The sequence below is a fragment of the Globicephala melas genome, chromosome 8 (genome assembly GCF_963455315.2).
Source record: "Globicephala melas chromosome 8, mGloMel1.2, whole genome shotgun sequence".
Classification (NCBI taxonomy): Eukaryota; Metazoa; Chordata; class Mammalia; order Artiodactyla; family Delphinidae; genus Globicephala; species Globicephala melas.
In genome coordinates this window covers 40,708,703-40,731,063 of record NC_083321.1, presented here as the reverse complement: position 1 = coordinate 40,731,063, position 22,361 = coordinate 40,708,703, and the positions used below count along the sequence as shown (strand labels likewise).

Here is a 22,361-nt window from a genome sequence, read left to right as displayed (position 1 = left end):
TTATTTTATTTTTTAATTGAAGTATAGTTGATTTACAATGTTGTGTTAATTTCTGCTATATAGCAAAGTGATTCTGTTATACATATATATACATTCCTTTTTAATATTCTTTTCCATTATGACTTATAGGATACTGAATATAGTTCTCTGTGCTACACAGTAGGACCTTATTGTTCATCCATAGCTTACATCAGCTAACCCCAACCTCCTGCTCCATCCCTTCCCCAACCCCCTCTGAGTCTGTTTCTGTTTCGAAGATAGGTTCATTTGTGTCATATTTTAGAGTCCACATATAAGTGGTATTATATGGTATTTATCTTTCTCTTTCTGACTTACTTCACTTAGTATGATAATCTCTAGTTGCATCCATGTTGCTGCAAATGGCATTATTTCACTTTTTTTATGGCTGAGTAGTATTCCATTGTATATATGTACCACATCTTCTTTATCTATTCATCTATTGATGGAAATTTAGGTGTTTCCATGTCTTGTGAATAGTGCTGCTATAAACGTAGGGGTGCATGTATCTTTTTGAATTATAGTTTTGTCTGGGTATATGCCCAGGAGTGGGATTGCTGGATCATATGGTAATTAGCGATGTTGAACATCTTTTCATGTGCCTATTGGCCATCTGTATTTCTTCTTTGGAGAAATGTCTACTTAGGTCTTCTACCCATTTTTTCGATTGTTTTTTTTTTTTGTTGTTGTTGTTGAGTTGTATGAGCTGTTTGTATATTTTGGAAATTAAGCCCTTGTGGGTCACATAGGTGGCAAATATTTTCTCCCATTCCATACGTTGTCTTTTCGTTTTGTTTATGGTTTCCTTTGCTCTGCAAAAGCTTGATTAGGTCCCATTTGTTTATTTTTGTTTTTATTTTTTATTTTTTTTCTCTATTGCCTTGGGAGACTGACCTAAGAAAACACTGGTACAATTTATGTCACAGAATGTTTTGCTCTTGATCTCTTCTAGGAGTTTTATGGTGTCATGTCTTATGTTTAAGTCTTTAAGCCATTTTGAGTTTATTTTTGTGTATGGTGAGAGAGTGTGTTCTAACTACATTGATTTACATGCAGGTGTCCAGCTTTCCCAGCACCACTTGCTGAAGAGACTGTCTTTTTCCCGTTGTATATTCCTGCTTCCTTTGTCAAAGATTAATTGACCATAGGTGTGTGGGTTTATTTCTGGGCTCTCTGCTCTGTTCCATTGATCCATATGTCTGTTTTTGTGCCAGTACCATGCTGTCTTGATTACTTTAGCTTTGTAGTATTGTCTGAAGTCTGGGAGGGTTATGCCTCCTGTTTTGTTCTTTTTCTTCAGGATTGCTTTAGTAATTCTGGGTCTTTTATGGTTCCATATAAATTTTGGTTATTTGTTCTAGTTCTGTGAAAAACATCATGGGTAATTTGATAGGGATTGCATTAAATCTGTAGATTGCTTTGGGTAGTATGTTCATGTTAACCATATTACTTCTTCCAATCCAAGAGCATGGGATAGCTTTCCATTTATTTGAATCATCTTCAACTTCCTTTATTAATGTTTTATAGTTCTCAGCATATAAGTCTTTCACCTCCTTGGACAGGTTTACTCCTAAGTATTTTATTTTTGGGGGTGCAATTTTAAAAGGTATTGTCTTTTTACATTCCCTTTTTGACATTTCATTGTTAGTGTAAAGAAATGCAACCAATTTCTGTATGTTAGTCTTGTATCCTGCTACCTTGCTGAATTCTTTATCAATTCTACTAGTTTTGTGTGGAGTCTTTAGGGTTTTCTATATATAGTATCATGTCATCTGCATATAATGACAATTTTACCTCTTCCCTTCCAATTTGGATACCTTTTATTTATTTTTTTCTTGTCTCTGATTGCTATGGCTAGGACTTCCAATACTATGTTGACTAGAAAAGGTGAGAGTGGTCATCATTGTCTTCTTCCAGATTTTAGCAGGAAGGCTTTCGGCTTTTCACCATTGAGTATTATATTGGCTGTGGGATTGTCAAAAACAGCTTTTATTATGTTGAGGTATGTTCCTCTATATCCACTTTGGTAAGAGTTTTTATCATGAATGGATATTGGCTTTTCAGACAAAATAGACTTTAAATCAAAAAAAGTTACAAGAGAAAAAAAGACATTCTATAGTAATAAAAGGCTCTATACAGCAAGAAGATATAATAATTATAAACATTTTCACATGTACTAACAGAGCAACAAACTATATGAAGCAAAAGCTGACAGAATTGCTGGTAGAAATAGACAGTTCTACAATAATAGCTGAAGACTTCAGTACCCCACTTCAAATAATGGATAGAACAACCAGACAGACGATAAGTAAGGCAATAGAGTACTTAAGGCAATAAACCAACTAGATATAACAGACACCTACAGAACACTCTACCCAAGAACAATAGCATACACGTTCTTCCCAAGTGCACATGTACATTTTCTAGGATAGACCATATGTTAGGCCACCAATTAAGTCTCAATCGATTAAAAAGATAGATATCATAAAAAGTATCTTCCCCAATCACAATAGGATAAAGTTAGAAATCAGTAACAGAAAAAAAAATCACAAACTTGTAGAAATGAAACCACACTTTGAAACAAGCAATGGATCAAAGAAATAAGGGAAATTAGAAAATTCTTGCAGATGAATGAAAATGAAAATTCAACATACCAAAACTTATGAGATGCTGTGAAAGCAGTGCTAAGGGGAAATTTACAGTCTCAAATGCTTATGTTAAAAATCAAAAAAAGGCTTCCCTGGTGGCGCAGTGGTTGAGAGTCCGCCTGCCGATGCAGGGGACACGGGTTCGTTACCCGGTCTGGGAAGATCCCACATGCCGCGGAGCGGCTAGGCCCGTGAGCCATGGCCACTGAGCCTGCGCGTCCGGAGCCTGTGCTCCGCAACGGGAGAGGCCACAACAGTGAGAGGCCCACGTACCGCAAAAAAAAACAAACAAAAAAACCAAAAAAAAAACCCAAAAAAAAACTATGAAAAATCAAAAAAGATCTCAAATCAACAACCTACCTTTACAACTTAAGAAACTAGAAAATGAAGAACAAACTGAATCCAAAACTATCAAAAGAAATGAAATAATAAAGATTAGAGCAGAGATAAAGAAAAGGGAGCTTAGAGAAACAGTAGAGAAAATCAATGAATCCATAACAGGTTCTTCAAAAACATTAACAAAATTAACAATGTTTTAGCTAGATGGACTAAGAAAAAAAGGGAAAACGAAATTACTAAATCAGAAATGATAGTGGGGACACTAGTACCAATTCTATAGAAATAAAAGGAATAATAAGTGAGTACTATGAAAAATTGTACACCAACAAATTGGATAACCTAGATGAAATGGACAAATTCCTGGAAACATGAAACCTACCAAGACTAAATCATGAAGGAATAGAAAATCCAAATAGACCTATAACTAGCAAGGAGATTGAATCAGTAAACAAAAATCTTCTAATAAAGAAAAACTCTGAATCTGATAGCTTCAACTGGTGAATACTACAAAACATTTAAAGAAAACTTATACCAATCCTACTCAAAATTTCCTACTAGAGAATGAACTTGAGGATATGGGGAGGGGAAGGGTAAGCTGTGACAAAGTGAGAGAGTGGCATGGACATACATACACTACCAAACGAAAAATAGATAGCTAGTGGGAAGCAGCCGCATAGCACAGGGAGATCAGCTCGGTGGTTTGTGACCACCTAGAGGGGTAGGATAGGGAGGGTGGGAGGGAGGGAGACGCAAGAGGGAAGAGATATGGGAACATATGTATAACTGATTCACTTTGTTATAAAGCAGAAACTAACACACCATTGTAAAGCAATTATACTCCAATAAAGATGTTAAAAAAATTTTTTTTTCCAAAAACGTGAAGAGAAAGCACCACATCCTAACCTATCCTACAAGTCCTGATACCAAAGTCAGAGAAAGATTTTGAAAGGAAAACAAAAAAGCAAAACCAAAACCCTACCATCCAATATCCCTTATGAACATGGATATAGAAACCCTCAACAAAATACCATGAAATTGAATTCAGCAGCATATTAAAAGGATTCTATAACATAACCAAATGAGATTAATTCCTGGAATGCAAGAATGATTCAAAATATGAAAATTGATCAATGTGTTAGTCCACAATAACAGAATAAAGGGAAAAAAATCCACACATGATTATATCCAATGATACAGAAAATGTATCTGGGGAATTTGAATACCTTTTCATGATAAAAACTCTCATAGGAATAGAAGGAAACTGACTCAATATAATAAAAGCTATATATGAAAAACCAACAGTAACACCGTACTCAAGGACAAAAAACTGAAAGCTTTTCCTCCAAGATTTGGAATAAGATGAGACTTCCCTCCTGAAACTATGAAACTCCTTGAAGGAAACATACTCAGTAAACTCTTTGATATTGGTCTTAGCAGTATCTTTCTAGATATTCCCAGGTTAGGGAAACAAAAGCAAAAATAAACAAATGGGACTACATTAAACTAAAAAGCTTCTGCACAGCAAGGTAAATCATGAATAAAATGAAGAGACAACCTACTGAAAGAAAGAAAATATTTGCAAATCATATATCTGATAGGGGTTAATATCCAAAATCTATAAAGGCTCATTCACCTCAATAGTAAAAAATAAAAACAAACAAAAAAACAATTCGATTAAAAAATGGACAGAAGATCTGAATAGATATTTTTCCAAAGAAGACATATAGATGGCTAATAAGTACATGAAAAGGTGCTCATTATCTGTAATCAGGGAAATGCAAATCAAAACCACAATGGGATATCACCTCACACTTGTTAGAATGCCTATGACAAGAAGACAAGAGGTAACAAGTGTTGGGCAGGATGTGGAGAAAAGGGAACCCTTGTGCACTGTTGGTGGGGATGTAAATTGTTGCAGCCGCTATGGAAAACAGTATGAAGATTCCTCAAAAAAACAGATAATAGAACTACCAGCAATACCACTTCTGGGTATTTATCCAAAGAAAACAAAAACACTAACTTGAAAACATATATGCATCCCTTTGTTCATTGCAGCATTATTTACAACAGACAAGATGTGGAAAAAACCTAAGTGTCTATTGATAGATGAATGGATAAAGAAAATGTGATATATATATGACATATATTTTTATATTTATAAATATATACATATTTACCATATATAAAAATATTTATCACACACACATATATATAATGAAATATTATTCAGCCATAAAAAGGAATAAAATCTTGCCATTTGTGACTATGTGGATGAACCTCAAGGGTATTATGTTAAGGAAAATATTAAGTGCAATAAATCAGGCAGCTCACAGATACAGAGAACATATTGGTGGTTGCCAGAGGTGGGAGGTGAAGGGTGGGCAAAGTGGATAAAGGAGTCAAAGGTACAAACTTTCATTTATGAAATAAACAAGTTATGGGAATGTAATATACAGCATGGTGACTATAGTTAATAACATTGTATTGTATATTTGATAGTAGCTAAGAGAGTGGATCTTAAAAGTTGTCATCCCCCACCCCCCAATTTTCTGTAACGTTGTATTGTGATGAATGTTAATTAGACTTATTGTAGTGATCATTTTGCAATATATACAAATATCAAAATCATTATTTTGTACACCAGAAACTAAGCTAAAGTTGGGACTTCCCTGGAGGTCTAGAGGTTAAGACTCTGCGCTTCCAATGCAGGGGGCACACATTCAATCCCTGGTCGGGGAATTAAGATCCCGCATGCCACGTGGCATGGCACACACACACACACAAAAAGAAACTAAGCTAATGTTGTATGTCAACTATACCTGAATGAAAAAAGAAATCCTTAAAACATCATTTTAAAAAAAACCTCTTGCAGATTTACAGTTATCAAAACAGTGTGGTAGTGGCATAAGGACAGTCATATAGAGCAATCATTTAGAATAGTAGAGCCCAGAAATAAACCTTTGAACATGAATGACCAAATGATTTTTGACAAAGACATGAAGACCATTCAATGGGGAAAGGACAGTGTTTTCAACAAACGGTGCTGAGAAAACTGGATGTCCACATGCAAAAGAATGAAGTTGGAGCCTTTAATTAACACTGTGCAAAAAATTAATTCAAAATGGATCAAAGACCTAAATGTAAGACCTAAAGTGATCTACCTCTCAGAAGAAAACATAATACACAAGTTTTGCAAGATTGGCAGTTATTTCTTGGATATGATACAAAAGGCATAGGTATTAAAGGAAAAAAAGGACAAATTTGAATTCATGAAAATTTAGAATTTTTTTTCATCAACAGAAATAATCATCAGGGTGAACTGGCAATCCACAGAATGGAAAAAGTATTTGTAAATCATGTATCTGATAAGGGAATATTATCCACAATATATGGAGAATTCCTAAACATCCACAACCAAAAACCAAACATTAATAATGGCCAAAGGAGGGACTTCCCTGGTGGTCCAGCAGTTAAGACTCTGTGCTCCCAATGCAGGAGGCCCAGGTTCGATCCCTGGTCAGGGAACTAGAGCCCGCAAGCCACAACTAAAGATCCTGTGTGCTGCAACTAAGACCCGGTACAACCAAATAAATAAATAATAAAATAATGGCCAAAGGACGTGAGTAGACATTTCTCCAAAGTAGATATAGAAGTGGCAAATAAGCACATGAAAAAATGTACAATGTCACTAATCATTAAGGAAATGCAAACAGAAGTATAAGGAGATACCACTTAACACCTATTAGGAAGGCTACTATTAAAAAATCAGACAATAACTGGGAATTCCCTGGTGGTCTAGTGGTTAGGAGTCAGTGTTTTCACTGCTGTGGCCCAGTTTCAATCCCTGGTCAGGGAACTGAGATCCTCCAAGCCGTGCAGTGTGGCCAAAAAAAAAAAACAGACTATAACAAACTTTGGCAAGAATATGGAGAAACTGTAACCCTTGCAACACTTTTGGTGCACAATGTAAATGTAAATGAATGTACAGCCACTGTATATGTATAGCCTGAACATAAAAAGGTACAGTTATTGTGGAAAACAGTAGGCCAGTTCATAAAAAAAAAAAAAATAGAATTATCATTTGGTCCAGCATTTCTACTTCTGGGTATATACCCCAAAGGACTGAAAACGAGGTCTCAAAGAGATATTTGTACACTCATATATATAGCAGTACTATTCACAATAGCTAAAACATGGAAGCTACCCGTGTCCATCAATTGATGAATGGATAAGCAAAATGTATATACATACAGTGGAATATTATTCAGCCTTAAAAAGGAAAGAAATTCTGACATATGCTACAAGAGGGATGAAACTTGAGGACCTCATGTTAGGCAAAAGAAGTCAATAAAACAAGGCAAATGATTCTCCTTATATGAGGTACTTAAAGTACTCAAAGTCATAGGGACAGAAAGTAGAATGGTGGTTGCCAGGAATGGAGAGTTATAGTGTTATGGGTATAGAGTTACAGTTATACAAAGTGAAAAGACCTATACAGGATGAAAAGCACTCCTAAACGCTTACGCAGGACTTGTTTGCTCTGTGTTTACATATAATTCTGACAAGCTTTATTTCTGTTCTCTTGAGTACAGATTAACTGAGCAGATGACCACAGAGACTCTTATTATGTTGCTTGACCAGTATTTACCAGGTCTCACTTAATCCCTATAGGCTCTTTGTTCCTATACCAGTATACTTAGTTCGGTTTTTGGGTCTTATTGCTGTGTTGTTAGTTTTGCTGCACACCAAATGAAAATGCACGTGGGTAGACTGTTGCTAAATACAGTCACAATGACACCAGCAAGAAGGGATAGTTGACAACCTGATGGGAAGAAATGGAAGAGAATAACCATAAAATTATATAGCTATTAGACATCAAAAAGAACTGACACCTTGATTATATCTAGTCTGGGGCTATTTGCCCTACACATCTTATAACCCCGAGAGCAGCACTGTCTTTATGCTAGCGCATTAAGTAATAATTTTATGATAGTGTCAATAGATCCTCAAGAAAGGATTTAAATTATATTCAGTTTATTCTTTCTAAGAAAGTAGAGGAGTATACAAAGCATTATACTAGCTTTTCAAACAAGCTGATGTGATTTGGCACTTGAGGGGTAGGGGTGAGCTTTTGTTATAATGATGATTCCTAAGTGCCTGCTCCCTGCCAGGCAATGTGCCAGATGTTTAATATAAATTGTCATTAGTCCTTCTGAGCAATGAGCCTACATCATGACCAGGCAGGTATCTTCGAGGTTTGGGGAAGGCAGATTCATTCTGTTGTGGCTTAGGCAATTGGTTTTATTTTGAGAATGAAACACTTACAGATTGCCTTCCTCTTAAGAAGGTAGAGGAGTGTGTATTGATTTTACTTAATCTTATTGAGCTGATATAGTCAGATAAGATTTTGTTATATAATAATAGACACCACTCTTAAGTACCTCCTTCATGCCAAGCAATGTGTCTGGTGTTTAACATAAAATATTGTTACTCCCCATTTTACATGTTGAGAAACTGTGGCTCAGAGAGATTGTTATCTGCTCAAGGACATAAGTGAGTCACAAAGGCAGGACTCAAATTCAGTTGTTTAATACCTTACTCTTCCCAATCCCAGGAGACTTCAGCTACAGAGGAAGTCCCCTCATGTGCACAGTATGGTTCGCCAACAGAGCCCATAAAGGAGCTGTCTGTGTAAGGAACTTCCTCATACAGTGAGAAGATTCCTGTTTCTATCCCTCTTCTCCATGGATCACTGTTCTTACTCAGGGAGAGGAGAGCCATTCTGGATGGCTCTGAACCAAGGGAGAATTTGAGTCATCTCAGAGGAACCCACCCAGAGTAGTTCCTTGGTGTTACCTGCTAAGCCTGTCCACCCTTCAGAGTGACCAGCCTGGCCCTGGTTTACCACACCCAGCATTTTCCCTGGCAGCTGAAGTCACCCTAGAAATGGCCTCTGGATTTGGGAAGGAAACTCTCCTGGTACCTGCCGCAAAGAAGGTCCCTGTGTGGTTGGGAGGAGCACCCCAAGGGCAAGTCAACTCAGCTCTGTAGGAAAGTCAGCTAGGCCCTCTCATATTCAAGAACGAGAAGACAGGAAGCCCCCACGGATGTGGCATCCTCTTTGTTCCTGCTGCCATGAATGCCTTTCTGATTCTTTGTCTAAGCTAAAAATCCACTGGTCCCTGGTCCTAGACTCCTTAATGGCAGTTGGAGGCCTAGAGCTGCCTGTAGTTGGGGATTTCCCTTCCCCTGGTCAGTTGGCCAGGATGATATGCCTTCAGGTTAGGCTCTGGTTAAGTGGTGTCTCCTGAGGGCAGGCCTTCTTAGGAACATGGTGATTTGGTGTATTTCCAAATGGTTCCTTTCCCCTCCCTCTCTGGATGCACAAGGGGATTTTTCTCTGTTACCTATTGTGAGAACCAAGTGCAGCTTGTAGAGGCAAATCCCACCAGTGTATATTTCTCTCCTATGTACTGTGAGAAGCTGTTGAGCACCAGGACTTAAAATTCACACAACTGTAGGGGACCCCTTATGACTGGGTGACGGAGTTTTTAACTCTCAGAGTTGTCCACGCTGTGTCTCTAGCAGTTCTTCAGTTACAGTTCAGGTTTTCCTACCACAGCACTGGCTCTAGGCACTTGTTCCCACTGAGGTTTCCCCTTGTGATCTCTGCTCCAGTAAGCCATCACCCACTGCCTGTCTCCTCAGTCTTGGGAGCAAAGGTTTGCTTTGTATTCACGTTTCTTAAGGATTCCAGAAGAGTTGTTTTTCCAGTCTCTTCAGCTTTTTACTTGTTGTTAGGACAAAGTAGTGACTTCCAAGTTCCTTACATGCAGAACCCAGTCCAGTGAATTTTCATTTGATATTCTCCAGTGAATTGGACTGCTCTGAACTTCCCCTAGTCTGAGGAGAATGAATTATTGTAGCTGTTGTTGCTACTGCTGCTGAGGTTGTTACTGTTGTGATTTTGTTGTTGTTCAGTCTATTTCATACACAAATTGTAGAGAATTAAAGGAGTAAGCCTTTAGGTGTAACACTTTTAAACGCATGGAAATTCACATAATTCTCAACCAATGTATATGAGGTGACAGATGTTCACTAAAATTATTGTGATAATCATTTCATGACATCTAAGTCAAATCATTATGCTGGACAACATACACTTCAACAGAGCTGTATGTTAATTATATTTCAATAAAACTGGAAAATTTTTGAAAAAAATCCCAGAATTTCAACAAGATATGGGTCTCTGGCACACTCTGATAAATCATCTTCTAAAAATTTTTCAATAAAGAAAGCACAAGATACGCAGCTGAAAAAACAACGAAATAATGCTACTCCCAGGAACATGGATGGACCTAGAGGTTATCATACCAAGTGAAGTAAGTCAAAAAGAGAAAGACTTACTTCACTAGGTGAAGTATCATATCATACCATATGATATCACTTATATGTGAAATCTAAAATATGACATAAGTGAACCTATCTATGAAACAGAAACAGACTCACAGACAAAGAGAACAGACTTGTGGTTGCCAAGGGGGAGGTGGGGTGGGAGTGGGATGGATTGGGAGTTTGGGGTTAGCAGATACAAACTATTATATACAGAATGGATAAACAACAAGGTCCTACTGTATAGCACATGGAACTATATTCAGTATCCTGTGTAAACCAATAACGGAAAAGAATATGACAAAGAATGTATTAATATGTATAACTGAATAACTGTGCTGTACAGTAGAAATTAACACAACATTGTAAATCAACTATACTTCAATTAAAATAAATTTTTTAAAAAGGTGTACATATAGTACAAAATTACTCACCTATAAAAAAGAATGACATAATGCCATTTGCAGCCACATGGATGGACCTATAGATTATTCAATTACCTGAGATAAACGATAATGGAAAAGAAAATTTAAAAGAATATGTACATATATATATATATATATATATAAAACTGAATCACTGCTGCACAGAATAAATGAACACAGCATTGTAAATCAACTATATCTCAATTGAAAAAAGTTTTGAAACAAAGCACAGGAATCTAAGCTAAAAGTATGGAAATAAACACTGCAGTTAGAGTTTATCAGAATGTTGTAAAAAATGTTTTCTCCAAACTAGATTGTTTCCCCCTTTTAAACATTTTAAACTTTAAAGCCTGATTTCCAGGTTTAAAAGTTATGAGGGACTTCCCTGGAGGCGCAGTAGTTAAGAATCCACCTACTAATGCAGGGGACACAGGTTCGAGCCCTGGTCCGGGAAGATCCCACATGCCGCGGAGCAACTAAGACCAGGTGCCACACTACTGAGCCTGTACTCTAGAGCCCACAAGCCACAACTACTGAGCCCGCGTGCAACAACTACTGAGGCCCATGTGCGTAGAGCCCGTGCTCCGCAACAACAGAAGCCACCGCAATTAGAAGCCGGCGCACGGCAAGGAAGAGTAGCCCCACTCGCCACAACTAGAGAAAGCCCACGCGCAGCAACAAAGACCCAATGCAACCAAAAATAAATTTATTTTAAAAAAAAGGTAATGAAATAAGACTGTACAATCAAGTGCCAAATAATCAGGTAACTATTTTTAAATCAATATTTTCCTTGGTGACTTTCTCAAGCTCAATTTCTGTTAAGTGCTTCAGTTAAAAGAAGGCTAGATGCAACATAAGTAAGGTGCACATGGTAAGGTCTAAACTTTGAGTTCACTTGGTAAATCAGGAACGGGCTCAGAGGAGAATGGTTTTGTATCTCATACTAGGAGACTCTAGACGTCCGAAAGAACCTAGGGTTAACCTTCCTTTCTCTGTCTTGTTCCTGGAAATTTCCATGGAGAAACCAACTCTGCATGTCAAATAAAATGAGAAGAGTGTCTCAAATGAGCTCACAATTTCGAAATCCTATTGAAAAGCTGCACTACTTAGCTAGGTGCCTATTCTCTGCTGGCTGGGATTAGATTAGAGTTCTATAAGAGTGGTGAGACTGGCTGGTAAATCTGCCACAGTAAATTATCTTCCATTATTTAACAAACATTGGGTGAGTGCCACCTGGTGTGCAACACATGCTGCTAAGTGCCAAAGAGTTTTTTTTTACCTTGCCCCCAGCTCAGCACCAGGACTCCTTAGAAATTCAGAGTACTTGAGGGATGAGTTCATGTCAGTCCCTCGCTATCTGGGGAGACTTTTTCAAGAAAAGCTGAAATTGCTGGAGGCTACGTTAGCACCCTCTGGGTACAGACCCTGTAACCTGCCTCACACCGCTAGCCCTTTGTAACCACCAAAGATTTCAGAAGGGGGACTGAATGTAGGCTTTGAAGGTAGAAGGCACACGTGGCAGCCAGGGGTAGAGGTCTGAGCCCACAAAGAGACATGGTTACAAATTCGGCTTCTAAAGTAGCCCTTTCTTAACCATTTTGTCATCACCATTGCACTGGTGAAAGCAATGGTTCTCCCAATAGGAAAAGGCAATTCCCCGGCACACGTACTTACAAATGATTTCAGAAGATTGATACGTCAGAAACCTCAGGTCTTGGAAGTCATGTCGGCAGAAGCGTTTTGCACCTGAGTTTTAAAGCCTCGCCTACAACAGTCTTAAGTGGCAGAGCCCAATTTACATGCCGCACAGTATCTGCTTTGCCGCGTTCGCCAATTTAGTCTTGCTGCTGAGTTCCCTAACCCGGGTCTGGGTCTCAGCCCCCGATTTCTGCCTCGAGACTCCAAGATGCACTGAACCCGCGATCCGCCATCCTGAATCCTTCCCTTGCACATCTTGCCTTTCCCGGCTCCGCGCCCAAGTGCACTTGCGCGCTTCCAACCGGTTATTCCATTCCCCGGATCCCCCACCGCCCTGCCTGAGGACAGCCAGTTTCAGATATCCAGTTCCCCTGCCCCAAGGTTTTATTCGCTTGCATCAGTGCCACCGCTGCGGTTAAGAAGCAGAAAATTGGAATAAGGGCATCTTGGAAGTTAGGTGTCCTGAGCCCGGGGACCACCAACCTGCAAGGGGAAGAGATGTGCCGCGAGGCAGCTGCCGTGTCGAACAAAACACTGAAGCTTCTTGACACTGAGGTGTGGGGCGTGGACCTGTGGCTAGGGTCACTAGTGGCTCGTTTCGGCTAGTTTCGGTTCCGCCTGAGAAAACCAGCTACCTGGGATCCGTGTTTTATTCCACCGCCCCGCGATGCTGCCGCAGTGCTTGCCGCGCTGGAGGGTCTGTACAGGCTGCTTGGATCTTGCGCTATGTGCTCAGACCCAGCAATACTGCGGACAGTGAGAAGCTTCGTTTTCTGCATTCTATCTGCTGAGGACGGCAAGTCAGCACCTCAGACCTTCCTGGAAGGCTTAGAGCAGGAGCTCTGACAGAGAGATCCAGAAACGTGCTGGGCAGTGTGTAGGAGAGTCGAGGTTGCTGGGTAATTGGGCTTTACAGAGCACACTTACTGAGAGTCGGTGCAGGTTTCGTGGATGCAGGTCCTAATCATGCCGCTCTGCGCATACTTAGGGCGGGACTGAGCGCATCACCTGGATGCCGCTGAGCGCCAGTGTCGTTTTGTGAGTGCCTGTGGTTTGGGACTGGGCACATGTTTGGAGAAAGTACTAAGTTTGTGTGTGTGTAGAGTATGACTGAAGTGAGAGCGAGGATTGTACTCCGCTGAACTCTTCAGCACCATCAAGCTTGGCGGGCTTTCTAGCAGAGGACTGAACTGCAGTAGACGTGGGTGCAGGGCTGGAATCACAGGTCACTGGAACGTCTTGGCAAACAGCAGCCGGAAGCAAGGGGCAGCTGGGCAAATGGTTCCAGAAGGAGGCTGAACTTTAGGTGATGAATGGTGGGGGAGGAGGTGTGGGGCTAGAGGTCCGCTTGGAAGCTTTTAGCCTTGCACTTCCGTGCTCAGGCCCAGCAGGGCATCCAGCCCCCCATTAACCCACATGATGGACCAACCAACATGACTCCAGGCAGCTGCACAGGGTGCTGATTGGGAAGATGGATTGCAATCCCACAGAATCCCCTATGAACTTCCCTGGTAAGCACTTCTAGATCCCCACCTGGGCAGATAACAGGTACACACTTAGTAATGATAACTTTCCTTCAAGATGAGAATATGATCCCCATTTCATAGATAAGTATACTGAGGCACTAGAAGTTACTAGCCCACGATGTTTCCACCTGGAAAAGGAACAGCTGCAACAGAGTTCCAGTGTGACAAAGTTTTTGATCCTCTGTGTCTGATACCCACAAACCCTGCCCTCCTTTTCGTGATTCCAGCTGCCTGAATCAGACCCCCTGCTTGGGCACAGAATCATCAACTCTACTGTGCATTAACCCTCGAAGCTGCACTTGCACGGAGGTCTGCGGTCAGACCTAGGGGAGACAGCATTCCTTGTAATGCTGGACTCTGCCCGACAAGATCGCACAGCTGGGGATGGAGTGGGACACGTACGTGTTCAAAACCTGCGAAACCGAACAGGTGAAGTTAACCATGACGTCAAACTGTCCTCAAATTCCTACTCACTTTTCCTGTGTTTTTCGTTGATCCTCACCAACCCCCCCACGTCCCCCTCCCGCCCCCGCCATCAATGACCTCAATGCAAATAAAAGTGGGGTGGTCCTTCTGGATGCTCCAGGTTCTGGACGCAAGTGATGACACAATCCTTCTGGGGCTCAGATCCTTCCCCTCATTGGCTGCCCAGAGCTCCTGGACCACCCCAGACCCAGAGCAGCGGGAATAAGAGCAGCTGCTGGTGTTGGGAGGCATCAGACGCACTGCCCAGCTCGAGTGTCACTGCCACTTCTGCCACCGTGCCATCGCCTGAAGCCAAAGCTACTGCCACTGCTCCCTCCTCTGCTCCAAGCCACCTGGCTCCTGCTGCCAGGTAAGCCTGGAGATTCCTGCTTAGCTGGGATTCTGCTTTTCTCTCTCTCCCCTCTCTTCCTTCTCTCTCTCCATTACTTTTTCTTAGCTGATCTCTTCCAGTCTCAAAGGCTCTGTCCACTTCTGTCTAGGTCATTTCACACAACCTGCATTACTCTGCAACGCATCCCAGGCGTCTTCCACAGGTAACACTGGATGGTCTCAGTTCACGCACTCCCTGCTTCACTCTCCCCGCGCTGAGGCGGGCTCCAGTTTCCTTTCCCGAAGCACACGTGCTTAGGTCAGTTTGGGATGCTGGAGCTCCCCTGGCACTGCAAGCAGATCTGGACGCAGGAATAGTTTTGTGCAGATGGTGCTCTCACGGATCACGTCTTGTGCCTAGCGGACCGCGGGAAATGCTTCAGAACCTGGGCCAGCGCAAGCGGGAGCCAAATAGGTGCAGTGACTGAGGGGCAGGCAGCCTTTAAACGCAAGCCCCCGTTGCGGGTTCTGGGAACTTTTTTCCCAGTTTAAGTCCTGGGTTCCAATTTGAGACCCTTCCAGCTAGATTCTTACAGGGCACTCTCTACCAAAGTGTGGAGCAGCTGAGCAGTAGAATGTGGTTCTTCAGTTTCTCAGGGATTCCAACCGCAGAGATTTGTCCTCGGTAATCCCCTCCCCCCTCCATGTATGTGCAAATGCCGGGAGGACAGCTCTGGGTTGCACAGTGGGAAAAGCTGTGGTGACTGGTACTCGGACTCTGTCCTCCAGGAGTCCTGGCCAACAGGTTGTATGTGAGAGTGAGTGGAGTGATGGGGCGGGGGTTATAGACTAAGACCTCACCCAGTTGTCCCACTAGGTTTCTTTGCTAAACCAAGCATGCTGCAGCCTTACTGGATCTTCCAGCAGTCCACTTGGTAGAGGAGGAAACGATGGTGAAGTGGAGTGACATGTCCAGCCTGAAGCTGGACGCCCGGGAGTTAGGGGCAGAGGCAGGAGCAGAGCCTGGGTCTGTGGGCTCATGGAAGTTGTTTTTCTCCAGGTGCTGATGTTATTCTTCCCTTGCAGAGAGTCGTCATGATCTTCTGGAAGTTCCCCCCCTTCCTGGTCCTCAGCATCCTGGTCTTGTACCAGGCAGGCGTGCTCCACTCATCGCCATTCAGGTGAGACAGCCCTGCCAGGAGCGCTCCCACCTCCCTCTGTCCCTGGATCATAAAATTCTGTTCTCAGTTGTGCTGTGCTGAATCTGGCTCTTGGTGGGGTTGTGGGTGGGGGGGTGGTTGTGGTAATGTATGAATGTAAATGTATATATAAGTTTATCATAAACTGTTTATGAGACAAAGATGTGTAGGACACCGTGTACAAACACACATAAGATATACAGTACTGGTTATTGTAAATTTCATATAACATTGCTTTTTACCAAATATTTGTATTTTTAGCAAACCTATTTACTAATATAACCGCAATTTGAGAAACAGATTACATCCTATCTTCTAACCTCTTTGCCAATAAATTTGTTATTTGTTATTAAATCTGATATGTTACCTATACATTTAATTTCTCACCCTCAAATTACATTAAAGTGAAATGATTTTCAGATTCAAACTATCATTATCACTTAATTTTTAATAATGGCTGTATTTAACACTAAGCTCATAAAATTCTTGAAAATCTAACCACCAGCTTTCACAAGCCTATATGATCCACTTGGAGCAAACCACTTCTTTTAGGTCACACCAGAGCCTAAATCCTGGTGAAGCAGAATTTTTGGATGGATACTGACCTCATGCTCTGTCCATTGAGAGCTGGGGCAGCCACATCCTCAGGGGAAGTTGCAGAAACCAGGAAACCTGGCTGCTTATCCTGGGGAGGGGGTAGTCAGGGGCTCAAAGCCTGTATTGGGCTTGCTTCCCTTCCCTAGGTTGGCTTTTGATAGTCATTTTGATCCTGCTACACTCAATGAGGAGGAATTCCGCCTCCTACTGGCTGCAATGGTGAATGACTATGAGCAGATGAGGGCCCGTGAGCTGGAGAAGGAGCAGAAGACACGGGGCTCCAGGTGAGACTCCCTGCCGCACCCAGCACAGGGCATCCGCTCCCTCCTTCATGCTCAGGAAAGCATATCCCAGAGGCACCTTTGGGTTTTCTGACACCCCTGGAAATGTGTATGGGGAGTGATTGTGGCATTTTCCCTAATGGCCTATGATTTTCTGCTGTGATGACCGTTTCTAGCAGAAGTACTTAAGGTTTATTGGTGCCTCTGAGAGCAGTAATTTTCCATGATGATCCTGTGGGGCAGCACCTGCACTCAAGCTCTCACTAACAGGTTTTTTCTTTTTCTCCATCCTGCAAATCAGCATCACTGCCCGGAAGAGAGCCTGCAACACTGCAACCTGCACGACCCATCGGCTGGCAGGCTTGCTGAGCAGATCTGGGAGCATGGTGAAGAGCAACATGTTGCCCACCAAGATGGGCTTCAAAGTCTTTGGTGGGCGTCGCAGGAACTTTTGGATCTGAGCAGCGAAATGATTCTAGGAAGAAGGTGACTGCCCTTTGTACTGTCAGGTGGGAGGATAAATGACTGGGTATTGCAGGGGTGCAGTCCACACTCTAATCCTCTGTGGGTTCATATGGGTGAAAAATCCACAGGGGAAGGCACCCACACCAGTGTCTGAAGAAGGAACAGACAGTCCCAACAGCTGAAACCCCTAAAACTTGGATTCATTTCTCTCTGTTTTTCCAGTTTCTCCCTGTGCCACTGAGATCCTTCAGGAAATATAGATCCTATTTATTTAAAACACAGTTCCCTGGGTTATAATTGTGATTATCCTAGCATTTGAGTTTGAAAGGTAATTACCCTATCCTTTTGGAGGATACTCTACAGTGTCATATACATCTGAATTCAGAGTATAGACTTGGGTTCAAATCCTGTGTCTGTCCTCTACTAATTATACGACATGGGCTAGACCCTCTCTGAGCCTCAGCTTCCACATCTAACTTGAAGGCAACAATAGTATCATCAATATAAAAAGTAATTGGGATAATACATGACAAGAGCCTCTTAACTAGTAAGTAATAGCTGTTACTTCTTTTTTCTCCTAGGTCGCTATGAAGCTGAACTCTACTTCTTTTAGTTTGCAATGAAAGCAACTTACAAAAAAAATAGCCTAGAAGACACCCATGTATGCATGCTTCTTGACATTGAAAACACTTCTTTTGTTTGAAATAAACTAAATGCAGAATAAAATCATTGCAGCTACCCAGTGTTCATCTTTTTTATCAATATATTTGATTCTGTGTTCAATAAATATGACGCATATCTCACTGGCTTATCTGGTAGAAAATCTGGGCCCTGTCAGCCAACCTGTTGGCTGCTCTGCTAAACCTCAGGGGCACATGAAATCGCTGCCTTGTGGGTGTCTGGAGATGCCTAGTAATGCTGAGCCTCAATGGAACTCTCTCTTTAAAGAAATGTTCTCATTTGTGCACTTCATCAAGATAAAAAATGTATTTTCAATACATTTAAAAGGAGTGTTGCTGCTATTTATGCTGTTTATCCCATGAGAACCTCAGGGACCTGTGACACTTTGTTGACCAGGCTGGCTCAAACGAGGCAATGATACCATGTTTGGGGTGGATCCTCGGTATCCTGTATCCTCAGTGTCTAGTGAAACACCTTTACTGGAATTAGAACACTGTGCATCTCAAAGAGATATTCACATTTATTTTCAGAGAGTGCCCTGGTCCCCAGCCCCAGAAGTTATCTGTTCTCTTCTCCTTGACTCAGGTTTGCCCTTACCCATCCCTGCCTTTCCTCCCAGCAGCACCCCTTCATACACCCCATAGCCTGAAAAGCCCGTTAGAACAACGGCTCACAGTTTGAAAGGGAATCACACACTGGCAGACCTGGAAAGATAATCAGATGCCATCTAATCCAACTTTTTACTCTCTGTTGTGCAGAGAAGAAAAGTGCGTTGCTCAGGTCCTGCAATAAGTTTAACAGAGACATTCCTATATTTAACAAATAATCATTGAGTGTCTGCTATATGCTTGACCCTATTTGAGCTCCAGGACCAGAGCAATGAACAGAACAGACAAAACCCCCTGCATTCATGGAGCTTATATTCTAACTGGGGGAGATTGAGGTGATACATGCTGTAGAATCGGAGATGCTTAGTATTAGAAGGAATCTGGGATGTCATAGGATGTAAAGGCTTATTTGATATAGGAATTTCACAGCATCAACATCCCTGGCATCTGTTGGAAATGCCGGTGACCAACTGCTGACTATAACTTCCAAGGTTACTGGGCAGCCAGTTTTACTGGTGGACAGTCAGTTAAGTGGGATTCTTTAATTGGAAAAGTCATCCCCTTCTACTCACTGACTTTATTATTTCCTCAGAAGCACACAGAATTATGACCCTTGCTTCCATTCAGTCTGTATTCAACACAGTAGCCCAACTTTAGTTGCAAAGGTAGATCAGACCATATCTCCCTTAGGTACAGAATACTCCACTGAGTCCCCATCTCACAGAGTAAACACCTGGGGCATTGCAATAGCTTACAAGGTCCAAGTTCATCTTCCCTTCCTCTCCTCTCACCACCTCACACTGGCCTTCTTACTACCCCTCATTCTGTATCCACCAGCACCGACCCCCTCAAGTGTTTGCACCTGCTGGTACCTCTCTGCAGAATGCTCTTATCCCATGGCCCCACCTCCTCCAGATATTTATTCAAATATCACCTACCTGGCTAACCTTTCTGATACTGTCCCTCACCTGCCAAGCCACCCTAACCCTTCTTTGCTTTTTTCTTTTTACCTCTTTGCTACTTACTACCTACTATCATAGCATATATTTTAGTTAATTTATCATATGTATCCCATCCTATGTAAACAATGTTAAGTTCCACATAGATAGGAATATGGCTATTTTGTTCATTGCTGAATCCCCTACACACTGAACAGTATGCCTGGCACAAGGCAGCATTCAGTAAATATTTATTAAATGAGGAGTTAAGTCTTCTTCTCTTTTGTGTTTGTAGTCAACTCTCTGGTTCCCTCTGGGTCTGAGGTACTACATGATCTGAGTCATATCATGTCTCTGCTCTCTTGCAAAATAACCCATCGCTTGTTTCACTCCCAGCTTCCTCAGGGTCTTTGCACTTATTTATTTTTAATTATTTTTTTGCTTAAAATGCTGTTGCCCAAAAGTCTGCATGCCTGATTCCCTCCCTTCCTTTAGAACTCTGACGAACCACCTCAGAGAAGACTTTCCTGACCACCATATACAAAAGTACATTCCTTCTCAGATTACTCTCTATCACCTGATTATTCAGCTTAATTTTTTATTCATAGAACTTACCACTATCTAAAATATTATATATTTATTATTTTTTCTTTTTTTGTCTATGTCCTTCCACCAGCATGTAACTCTATGAGGGAAGTTACATGTATCCTTGGCTATATCCCTGGAACTTAGAAAATTCCATAGAACATGATAGGCGCTCAATAAATATTTGTTGAGTTAATAAGTAAATTATGAAACTATGTAATGCTAGGATTTCGTTCTCTGAGTTCATCTGTAACCACTGACATGTTTACAAGATATAAAGATTGCATATTTAAAATAGTCTATAGCTTTTGTTTTGATTTTCACTTTGACTCAGAAGTTGTATAAAAGAGTATTTTAAAATTTAGAATAGCTTTTAAGGCTATGCTTCACTTATTCAGTTCCAGGTTTTGCACTGAGGTTTGAGAAAGTAGTATCTACTAATTTTTGACTTGGGAAATTAATTGAGATTTTTCTATGAGGTTTATTATATGATACTTTCCCATAAATGATTAAGAGATTAAAAAAGATTAAAAGCAGCCTTCCAGGTCAAGTCACCTCTATGCTACAGGAAAATAAGCTAGGCCCTTTATTTTCCAAGAATAAGAGGCCAGGAAAACCCCACAGACACGATATCCCATTCCTTCCTTCTGCCATAAATGCCTTTCTCATTCTTTGCCTAACCTAAAAATCCACTGATGTTGTATTCTTGGTTCTAGGCTCTAATGGCAGTTGGCATTCCCATCGAGGGATCAGGGAATCATACATCAAACCTCCAGGAGCCTGACGCCTAAATAATGATCACATGTCTCTTGGGAGCACGGGCACATTAGAAAGTTTCTCCAAGTTCAAGCAGTGAAGTCCCGGGGCTCACGTGCATCTTCCATGTGTTAACAATTCCCTATTGCCTGCCCAACCTGCATACATCATTAAATACTGGATACAGGTTATAAAAATAAAGTGGGTTTTTTCAGGTGGGCTTTAATACAATCCTCACTTAATTAAAAGCCTTGTTGTTTGGTTATTGTCAAAGGGATCTAGTAGAAGTATCTAAGGGATGGGGCTCAAAGTTCAAGCACCAACTTCAGGATTTAACTGCATCCTAACCAATAACCTGTCAAGGCCTGGAGTTATGTGATGCAAAGCAGTCCGTTTCCCACCTCTACTGGAGTTTCACCAAATGTGACAACAGTTCGCTCAATAGCCCCCCTTGCTCTGTAGCACATATGAACAGGAATATTGAAGAACACAAACTGGAAGTTGCTAGAGGAGGAACATCTGATACTTGAGATTTCAATGCAGCCAGCCATACAGGTTGTAGATTCAGGGAGGCACGATTCTCAAGAAGAGGGACAGAGGATGGCACATGATATAAAGAGTGGTCTCCTCACCCCCTGCCCCACACCCCACTAGATGCACTCTCTTTTCAGGCACTCTGTTACCTCCCCTCTATTTAGCCACTTTCGGGCTCTGGCCCACCTGCTCTGGGCGACTTCCTCAGTGCTCCAGCCCATGGCTGCCTCTTTCTCCAAGCCCCAGCATTCACTGTCCTTGCCAGTCAGCCCAACATTTACTTATTATGGTAGGTACAATAAGGACCCCTGCCCCCAGACAACCACATCCTAATCCTTGGAAATGCAAATTTGCTACTTTACACAGCAAAAGAGACTTTAAAGATGCGATTAAATTGAGGACTTTCAGATGGGAGACTACCCTGGATTATCCAGGTGAGCCCAGTAAGATCACAAGGCTCCTTCCAAGTAGAAGAGGGAAGCAGAGGTTGGAGTGAGGTAATGTGAGAAGGACTCAAGTTGCTATTACTGGTTCTGAAAATGGAGGAAGGGGCCATGAGCCAAGGAACACGGGTGGCCACTAGAAACAGGAAATGGGAAGGACATGGATTCTCCTCTAGAGCTTCCAGAACGGACACAAACCTGCCAAGATTTTAGAACAGTGAGAGCCATGTTGGACGTGGGACTTCTAGCTACAGAAGTGTAAGTTAATAAGTCTGTATTGTTTTACGCCACTAAAGTAGTGATAATTTGCTATGGCAGCAATAGGAAAACAATGCTTATTCTCTTTTATTGTTCTTTATTTTTATTTATTTATTTTAAAATTGAAGTATAGTTGATTTACAATGTTGTGTTAATTTCAGGTGTACAGCAAAGT

The 22,361-nt window shown here is 41.5% G+C and overlaps 1 protein-coding gene across 4 annotated transcripts; it reads left to right on the top strand.

Moving 5' to 3' along the window:
* Positions 1-10,591: 10,591 nt before the first annotated feature.
* LOC115839460 (calcitonin receptor-stimulating peptide 1-like) lies at positions 10,592-18,103 on the top strand. Of its 4 annotated transcripts, none has more exons than XM_060303474.1 (7): positions 10,592-14,475; positions 14,633-14,881; positions 15,012-15,065; positions 15,928-16,022; positions 16,784-16,921; positions 17,220-17,404; positions 17,965-18,103. In XM_060303474.1, the coding sequence occupies exons 4-6, from the start codon at positions 15,937-15,939 to the stop codon at positions 17,377-17,379; spliced, it is 384 nt and encodes a 127-aa protein (XP_060159457.1). In that variant the 5' UTR covers positions 10,592-14,475; positions 14,633-14,881; positions 15,012-15,065; positions 15,928-15,936; the 3' UTR covers positions 17,380-17,404; positions 17,965-18,103. The 4 variants fall into 4 exon arrangements, with proteins under 4 accessions (XP_060159457.1, XP_060159456.1, XP_060159454.1 ...); XM_060303473.1 differs by adding an exon at positions 15,230-15,316 and having other exon boundaries at positions 14,633-15,065; XM_060303471.1 differs by lacking the exon at positions 15,012-15,065.
* Positions 18,104-22,361: the final 4,258 nt, after the last annotated feature.